We start from the raw sequence: 9,765 nt of genomic DNA, 5'->3' as shown, positions 1-9,765 counted from the left end.
TCGAGCGACTCGAGCTGCGCTCTCACTTCTAAATAAAGTTAGACAAATTGCGTTACTTTCATTAAAATAATTATGAATATATCACTTGCACTACCTTTAGAATATGGTGGAGATGCTGTTGTACCCCAAGCTATCCACGACAAAATGTCAAGGAAGTAGTGCCCAGATGAAGGCCAAAGAGTTGGAGCTGGACCTACAGCATCTTAAAACTAAGTAAGCAATGACAAATTTTAACGAAACAGTAACAGTTGCATGAGTTTGCTCTGCTCTTTTTGTCTATATCTATATGTTGGTAATTTGTTCTCATGTTCTTTTTAGGGCCTCAATATAGCCCTGCAGCAAAGCCTGACATCCCTGCTGCAGAAAAAGCAAACCAGTAACAGCATAGGTGTGTTTAGACAGTGATACTGTTCTAGGGAACATTTTGACTATGTGTACGATATAAGTACCTGTACCTGGGATGATTGACACCATTATGACTTGATCTCATAATTCAATCTGTTTTGGCTCTGTGCATGACTGTAGTTCTCTTTTCCAGAAGGTGGAATTCCTGTTAGCGTTACTGTTCATACCTTCATTTGGTTGACTCAGTGGCATAAATTTCAACCAGAAACACATATGGAGATGTTGGGTGTTTCCAATTTATATCTGCTGCCAAGCCAATCAACTGAAGCTATGAAAAATTGAACGGGAAATGGGAATGTCACCTTCTGGAAAAGAGAACTACAGTCATGCACAGAAGCCTATTGTTAGTTCATTATGCAAGTCTTATTAGTTTATCATGCAAGCCTTATTAAGCTTATTAATCAATCATAAAAGAAAATACTCTATTGTAATAAAATAATCGATTTTAGGGCTGGAAAAATTGCTGATCTACAAGCTTGCAACTCGTTGGACGCGTTGTGAGTTTGTAGATCAAAAATGTAATCAATAGAATAAATAATCGTGTAGAATAATTGGTAGTGGCAGCCCTACATGCATGTGTGGCAGGGGTAGCTTTTTTCCCCCAATTGTTGTTGTCCATTGTAGCCATCTGCGCCTGCCCACTGCCTACCCACCTTTTCCATTCAAATGCATTTTTTCCATAACTGAAACAGGGGGTTAAAATACCATTTTCAACTCATCTTCATATAATTGGTCCTCACTAATACACATTTTAAGATGGCACCATTTATGTCTACTCACTCTGTGTTTCATTGATGGGTCGTGGACATTTTAGAAACCTGCCTACCTTTGATCATCGGTAGGCAGGTTTGGTCATTTAAAAAAAAAAATGTAACTCTTTTATTTGTTAATTATTAATGCAAGAACAATGGCTTCTACTTCTGCATGCAAACTTTCCAGGCAGAGACAGACTGTAGTTTCTATTAGCTTGGAATTTCCATTGGTGATGTCACTGGTAGGCAGGTTTCTGAACTGTCCACATTCCACCAATGAGTGGCAGAACGAGTAGACAGAAAAATGGTGCCATTGTATAATGAACATTAGTGAGGACCAGTTATATGAAGATAAGGTTGAAAATGGGTGAAGTTTAAGTTACTTTAAGTTATTCTCAAAACATAACAATTCATACATGCTATGGTGAAAAATAAATCGATTTATCGCTGGTGGGAAGCCAACCAGGGAGTCATGGCCTTGAGGAGGGACAAACTCCCTCGGAACCCCTAGTAGTCGTGGAATGTAAACCAGTTCAGCGGACAAGCATGGCAGGGCCTGGCTTGTCGACCTATTATAATACCTAGTGTAGAAACCGTAAATCCCCCGCTCATTCATTTAAATGAAGCTACCCAGTGCATACTGTCTTAGGGACAGCCACCTTCTGGGTTTGGACCCTCTGTTTTGACACGGACAGAAAAGCATGCACAGTAGTGTCCTTTATAATGTGTGCAAGCCCGTGAGTCCGGTTCCCATTTGGCTTGTTCATGTAGTGAGCCCAAACTGGCCCAAACTTGCGGTTCCAGATTAGTTTTTTCTTTGACATGTTTGTTTACATTTTTGTCCCTTCTCTCCCCATCTCTGCTCCCCCTTTCTTTCTTTCCTTCCTGAAAACAACAAAATAATGGAGCTTGTATTAAAATGTACACCTGTAAACCTGTGATGTGACAATAAATCTGACTCTGATTCTAGTAGCCTGGTAGTGTGCCTATGTTGACTTAATCTCTGACTTAATGTAGGCTATGTTTTGAGTACAGACAATTTGTTTGTTTACTAAATAAACCTGTTAAATTGCATGCCAACCTCTCCTCCACTCAGAACTATTAGAGACTGGCATGCAATGTCTCTGTACTCTGTCTCACACCTAATGGACAGTGCCGTACAATCCTACTGAATCCTACAATCCTACATGAACGAATTGGAGCTTTGAAGTTTCTCAGTGCGGTATAGTGATTCAGGCTTTTTTAATGTCTTATTCATGCTTTTTCCAAAGCAGCGTGAGATACAAGAGTAGATCAGATAACGCAGCAGCAGTCATACTCAAGTGTTTTCATGTTATAAACCATGTGACAGGTTTTACACCATGACCAAACCAATGAAGATGGGCTGAACATTTCACTCTGGGTGGAAGTTAGTTTAAATATATGTATTAATCGGTGGCACAAGAGGGTAACTACTGTAGGTTAAAAACAAAGAAAGAAAAAAAAAAAAACTAGAAAAAGTGCTCCTCGGAGCACAGGTCTCCACCAGGTCAGGTAGGTTATTGTGGCCTCCTGGTGGCGCTATAATAGGCCAATGTGAAAAGGGTGATATTTGCTCCTCAACATAGTGTGAATGTGCGTGCAGTTTGACCGCAATCGGACGCTGCGTTCATGATTTGCGGCATTTTGTTCAAAACAAGCCACTACTGCAAACTTTAGATGTCAATCGTAGTCAATCAGGATGGAATATGAAAAATCAAACACATCCGTCTTGATCACATGACTAGAGATCATGTGTACCGATTTGCGTGAAATTTGGATAAAATCGGAAGGAGTAATATTAAAAAAAATGTTTTATATAAGTCGGCCTCCTGGTGGCGCTATAAAAGGCAGATGTGAAAAATGCAGGGCAAAGGCTTTTCCTTGACCTCTAGGGAGTGCGCTTACAAAGTTTTACACAGATCGGTGCAGTTATAGGTAAAAATACGAATCGGCCTGTTATAGCGCCACCATGAGGCTGATTTGAAAATCATCAATCAAATCAATTTCTTCCTCGGCATAGTGGAAATATGCGTGCAAAATTTCAAGCATGCTGTGTTTATGATTTGAGGCATTTTGTTCAAAACGGAGCACACTACAAACTTTGGAAGCCATTTCTAGCCAATCAGGATGGAATATGAAAAATCTGAAAGACCCGTTTCGTTTAATGACTATAGAGATACTGTGTACCGATTTGCTGGATTTTTGGACAAAATCTGTAGAAGTACTGTCAAAAAATATGTTTTGCACAAATCGGCCTCCTGGTGGCGCTAAAAAAGGCCCATGTGAAAAATTCTGCCACAGCAGAGGTTCTGCTGTGGCAACCTGCGAGCAAGCAAACGGTGCCGGAGATTAGCTGTCCACAGACAGAATGACGGACGGACGGACACACAGACGGACACACGGACGGACGGACAGGGGGCAAAACATACTCTCTCGCCATGCCTTTCGGCCTGGCGGAGACAATAAGAACATGCGTACTTGTGTTTATACTAGGCTATACATTATATTGTGTTTAAAGTTAGTCTATGAAATTTTTGTGGGAGCTTTATTTTTCTTGTGATAATGTATTCTTATAATTATTATTAATTAATTCATTCATTCATTTATTTATGTATTTAAGTTGCTGTATTGGAGCAAGAATGGCAATAAAAAAGGCCGTTCCTCCTACACTGTATGTACTGTATGTTTGACAGATCAGATGTAACAAAAACATTATAATAATAATAATAATACAATAGTAATAAAACAATATGTATCTTGAAAATACAAAAAAACAATAAACATATGAAGTACATATGTATTAATGCTGATATTACAAAATTAGTCATTTTATGTTTAAATGTTACATAGAATTGAATCATTGAATCATTCCTTTGGGCTTGAAATATACCTGACATTTATCCAACTTTGCCTGCAGGCTGCAGTCACTCATGAGTTAAATGTCTCATCTCATTTCAAAGAGGAATCCATCTCTGACCCTCTGACCTCACTGTCCCACTCAGTAAAATATCAGTGTTAATTTAACTCTGAAAAGTGCACAAATGGTTAATGTCGTTCCATTTGTGCACTGTTAGTTGTTACATTAATAATAAGGATTTTACTATGTACTGTATCTAAATGAAGCAGAAAAGCTATAAATGTTAAAGGAGCGCTTCACCCATTTTCAACCTCATCTTCATGGTTTTCACTAATGCTAATTTTTTTAACTGCCCACAGCCTTTCTCAGAGACACTCTGTGAGTAAACAGAAATGGTGCCATTTTATAATATGCATTAGTGAGGACCAATATGAAGTTAGGTTTGAAAAAAGGTGAGGTTGTCATTTAAAGCAATAGTTAACCCAAAATAAATAATTTTTTTCTGTCAATTAGTCACCCCATGGAGACTTGAATTCATGGATTTTTTTTTTTTTTTTTGTCCCATTCCTAAGCCAATAATTTAATGACCAGCGGACCGGTACTGTTGCCGGTCATCAAATTATTGGCCTAGGAATGCGACAAAAACATATGCATGAATTCAAGTCTTCATGGGGGGACTAATCAATAGAAAAAACGTTATTTTTTGGGTGAACTACTCCTTTAACTCTGGTTCTCGGTGTACCTCTCATTGCCTTGTCATTTGCTCAAAACAAATGGATGGTAATGGTCTCAGTGAAGCGTTTATGTTCTCCATTATCCCCAAGTGCCTCCCCCGCTAACTTAATAACAGAGAAAACAGAGAGGCTGCCAGTGGGTTAGGCCAGATACTTAAAACAGAACCCCCCCGCTCCATGTCATCCAACACTGTTGTCTTGGATGCAGACCACGAGACAGGATTTGATTTGATCAGATTTTTATTAGGAATTTTAAAGCACAACAACTCAAAAAGTAGGACATAAAATCCCCCTGGGACAAGCATGTAAAAGTGTTATTAACGCATTAAAACCGGTAAAGTATCATGTGTCATTTTAGATTATATACGTTTTTCAAAAAACTCTTAGGATTTAGAACAGTGGTTCTCAAAAATAGCTCACAGCGCATCACTTCGTGCCACGCAGTGAGCTTGTAAATCTGCTGTTTTTGATTTTTTTTTTGTCAAAAGTCATTTTGGGGGTGAACTGTCCCTTTAAGGCTTTGACTTAAAAGGATGTTCACTTTGGATCAGCCTTCATCACCACATTGATGAAGTCTTCTCCAAAGTCAATAATCTGTTTCAGTGCTTTCAGTATCAGCACATCAACATCATCATTCAGGTCAATTTCTTCATGGTAGTTCTTCACAGGAAAGATGCAGTTCACTGGAATACCCACTTCATTACTGAATGCCTCCATCTGTGTTGAGAGTATTGACAGAATGACAGGCGAGTAGGAGGTTGTTAAAAGAAAATAACCGTTAACTACAAAGCAACATTGGATTTAACATTCTCAATTCTCAATTCCCTTTTGTTATTTTAATCTGTATGATTTTGTGCAGCACTTTGTAACTTCTGTTTAGAAAAGTGCTCTATGAAAAAAGGTATTATTATTAACAAGTTTAATAATCTTGCATAAAACTCACCTTGTCCTTCACTTTCTGCAGCTTGTAGACAATTCTTACATCATTCTTCATCGCAGGATGGAGCTCATCAATCTTGGTGATAATGCAGATTTGTGGAATGCCTATCAAAAGAGCAAAAACATACCCGACAAGTGAAGGTTTTTCTTTTTTTCCACCTTTTCCTCTTTTTTCAACCTGCTACATCCTGTGACAATAACACTGTGACTGAGACATACTCATTCTTCTTTAGTTCTTAACCACACTAAAAGGTGTTTTTAAGTTTTAGGAAGACAACTAAATAATTGATAATAACCTTGTGAGAACAAATCATCATGCTAAAATTAGCTTTTACCCAAGTCACTGGCTGTACGTCTGATGCGCTTTATCTTGCTTATGACATCTTGATCCATGATGTTCACATTGTCCGCAGGAACGACAGAAACCAGAACGTGAATTCTGTCATCCATGGTGGGGTGATGGTTGTAGAGAAGATCGGTATTTGGCATTGCTGAAACAGGATTGAACTGAACAAAAATGTAAACATCTTGTTATGGTAAAGATTATGACAGTGGGATACGTCATGAAATATCGTATGAATGATTAATTTGCATTTATGATTACAATGACAAGGGTGTGACACATGCAGTCATTTTACCAGGTAACCATCCTTTACATGGCCTTTCATTATCAATTTAATGTCTTCTTCTTGAATTCCACGCTCTGCCTCAAGGCCCATGATGTCATTGAACACCAAGGGGTAGAAGTGTTGTGCGTCCTTTTGGATTTCATGGGTTTGATACTGTAAAAAAATTACATCTGTAAGTCACTGATTTCCTGCAATTCAAATGTAGCCAATTATGGCCTCTAGGGACTTTATAATAGAGTAGTGATTATAATCATGGCATTGGAAATATAAATTGTACATAACATTACAGTATCAACTAGAAAAGATGCCAGGCAGGTCTTTGCCTGGCATAAAAACATAAAAAAACATGTGGCTGATTCAAAAACTAGTAAAGTTTTACAACAATCGGGTGCCCTCATGATTTTCAGCATTTTGTGCAAAACCACTTCCATAAACTTTGAAAGCCAGTCGTAGCCAATCGGAATGGAATCTGAAAAATATGACAGATGCATCTTGATCACTAGCCTGGTAAACCCTCCCTCCGGAAATCTAATTTCTATTTGATTCCAGGAGTGAGTCTGGCCTGATCGCCCATTCTGCAATATTGGCTGCGGGCTGGAGTTGGGCGGGAGTAATACCGTTGACTGACAACCCCTTCAGCCAATGATAATTTTTCCCCTTCAGCCAATCAGCAGTTCACCAGTCTAATGTGACGCAACGGGACTTTTGAGACTTTCGGGGCCCAAAATGGGTTGCCTTATTCGGATACATGGGTGTCACTGCCCACCCCTACCGGTTCTCTAAATTTTTATTTTTAAATAGGCTTTGTCATGATTAATTGACCACATATATGAAGTTAAACAACTAAATTCTATCCAAACGATATCTTATAAGTAAATTCCGTGCCTCAAAATAGAAGTTAGAGAGCTTTTTTAAGTCAAAAAATAGCGGAGAATATAGCGGACAGAAAAAGATGGCTGCCGTTCGTGTTTTGGGCTCACTCGAACTCGCCACCTGATTGGCCAACTGTCGCTGTCAATCACAGAACGATGTGCGACGACGCTGATAGGCTCGGTTAGCTGGTAATTCCACTAGAAACCCCCACAATGGGCTATCAGGCCAGACTCACTCCTGGAATCAAATAGAAATGAGATTTCCGGAGGGAGGGTTTACCAGGCTACTTGATCACATGAGATAATATGTATCAATTTGTAGGAGTTGTAGCAAAACACATTTGAGCATAATGATGGAAAATCTTGTAGGCAGAAATGAACAGGGCTGTCATGATCCATCATGATCCGTCATGATCCATGGAATCCAGGGGAAATCTTGAACCGAATGCAAGGCATACGGTTCAAGAGTTATAGGCCAAAATGTGAATCGGCCTGTTACAGCGCCACCATTAGGCTGATTTGAATAATCAAATAATTTACTTAATTTGAACTCCGACACAACCGACATGCTCATAATTGATCAGTGGTAGGAGAGAGAGAGAGAGAGAGAGAGAGAGAGAGAGAGAGAGAGAGAGAGAGAGAGAGAGAGAGAGAGAACAGCTCCCATACAGATACATGATAAATGGTCATGACCCCAAGACAGATTGGACCTCTTTGCAGTGTGACACCCCTGTTATAGGAGATGCATTCATTACACCACGGTAATTCATCCTAAGTTGTGTGTTAGTAATTCTTAAGGTGAATGATACAGTACAGTTTACTAAGCAAAATCATGAATACATAACATACATGACTGATTACTTTCACCAGTATATCTTCAATCAGAATATATTACTTACATTTAAGGTGTAACTTTCACCACCGAGAGTAGCCACATGTGCAAGATGTGTCATTCTCCCCTGAAAGATGTTGTTGACAGAGTTGACAAAACTGGATTTGCCAGCTCCTACTGGTCCATGGAGCAAGATCCTGACGTGTTTGATGCTGCTATTTTGAGGCTGGTACTTCTTTACATGGTCAAGCATTTCGGCTTTTTTGCTGAAAATATAAAATGAAATAGAAATTAAATACTATATAAATAAACATTCATCAGCATCCATGAATCAGGCTAGGAAAGAGGGGGAGAGGGAGGGGTGGAGCAGCCTAGCTTTCACGTAAACATTGAGCAGTAAATCAAACAGCCCAATGGAGTAGGCCTACACATTTTAATAAATAGCCACACTACAAAAAAAGTGTTCTTTTTTAGAAGGCACCGCACAAGCCTCAGAAAAAAAAAAAAAAAAATCCCCCTTTAAAATGAACAGTGTTGCAACATAATTTGTACAGTTTCATGTTCATATTCATGAATAAACACCACAGTTTTACCACATTATTTGATATGTAAAAATATGTCTTCTTACCACCAGTCATCTTTCCCCCTCCATTCAGCTGAGGGGGAAAAGTGAGCAAAACAATTAACAAAAAATAGCTTCAGCAACATCAAGCATTTGTCATTATGCATTATAATTGATGGTATTTATTAATAACTGAACATTCTTACCCAGGTCAGGTTGAAGTGGTTTTTTTTTGGCATGTTTATTCCCCATACTGTATCTACAAAATAAGATAAGTATTGATTATGTGAGCATATCTCATACAATACATAACAGAGATTCTCAAAGTGGGGCCCAGGAACCCCTATGTGTATGTAAAACAAATAAACCCTAAACAAATAATTGTGATGCGTTATTGAGCTTGTAGATCGGCTATTTTTTAAAAGAAAGAAGAAAAAAAGAGTCCCTGGCTCAAAATACTTTTAATTGGGGGTCCACAGCCAAAAACATATCAATTTGGGGGTCATGGATGTCACTGACCAACATAATACAGTATTAAAAAAAAAAAGAAAAAAAAAGTTAATCTCCAGCATACATCAGTAAAAGATAAACTAATCTCAATTAACTTCAATAAAACAGAATAGCCAGAGTTGCAGTCAAACGTTTATGTACATTGTTAGAATACATTAAAAATGTTTAATTTCATGTCATACTACGTGATAAGTATTTATCTTTTATAAGCAAACCTGAGTATGAAAAACAAATAAAACAATCAACACTTACCTCGTTCCTCTGGCCAAGAATTAGAAGTGTAGGTTGATGAAGCAAATACAAAGATGACTGAGAGCAACTGAAGCCTTGACTTTTATTTTGCTGTTTTATACAGGAGTGAGTGGGGGGGGGGGGTCTACGGTAGGCCTGGTTTGGCAAAGCCCAACCCAACTTTACAGCTTAGCCCAATCCCCAAAGAATTTAAGGGTAAGAAGTCAACTGACTGCAACGCTATAGATATGTTAATTGTTAAGAGTGAACCATTATACACATCTGTCTGCAATCGATCTTTAACAACTGGTGTTTTGTGAAATGAAAATAGTTAAAAGTTATTCCAATATACACCTGTGATCCCTTTCTTGCCCATTCTTCTGGTATCTTATCAGTTTTATTTGGCAGAAAATCTGGATCT

General features: G+C 38.5%; 1 protein-coding gene across 1 annotated transcript; it reads right to left on the bottom strand.

Moving 5' to 3' along the window:
* Window positions 1-4,826: 4,826 nt before the first annotated feature.
* Window positions 4,827-9,421, bottom strand: LOC308098699 (interferon-induced protein 44-like). Its single transcript, XM_080447111.1, has 8 exons — window positions 9,366-9,421; window positions 8,810-8,862; window positions 8,670-8,697; window positions 8,109-8,307; window positions 6,347-6,490; window positions 6,044-6,215; window positions 5,713-5,813; window positions 4,827-5,486 (listed from the first exon to the last, which is right to left on the bottom strand). The coding sequence occupies exons 2-8, from the start codon at window positions 8,853-8,855 to the stop codon at window positions 5,307-5,309; spliced, it is 870 nt and encodes a 289-aa protein (XP_080303237.1). The 5' UTR covers window positions 8,856-8,862; window positions 9,366-9,421; the 3' UTR covers window positions 4,827-5,306.
* Between the last annotated feature and the right edge of the window lie 344 nt (window positions 9,422-9,765).

This window comes from Gymnoscopelus braueri (assembly GCF_963280865.1).
Source record: "Gymnoscopelus braueri genome assembly, chromosome: 13".
NCBI lineage: Eukaryota > Metazoa > Chordata > Actinopteri > Myctophiformes > Myctophidae > Gymnoscopelus > Gymnoscopelus braueri.
Note: the sequence above shows the minus strand (reverse complement) of the source record. Positions and strands in the feature narration are given on the sequence as shown.

Bases quoted from the DNA above. Each gene is read 5' to 3' on its own strand.
- LOC308098699 (XM_080447111.1), bottom strand. From the start codon at position 8,855: ATGGGGAATAAACATGCCAAAAAAAAACCACTTCAACCTGACCTGG. The intron at 8,308-8,669 runs GTAAGAAGACAT...TTATATTTTCAG, and splicing joins AGGGGGAAAGATGACTGGTG to CAAAAAAGCCGAAATGCTTG. The intron at 5,487-5,712 runs GTGAGTTTTATG...CTCTCAACACAG, and splicing joins TGCAGAAAGTGAAGGACAAG to ATGGAGGCATTCAGTAATGA.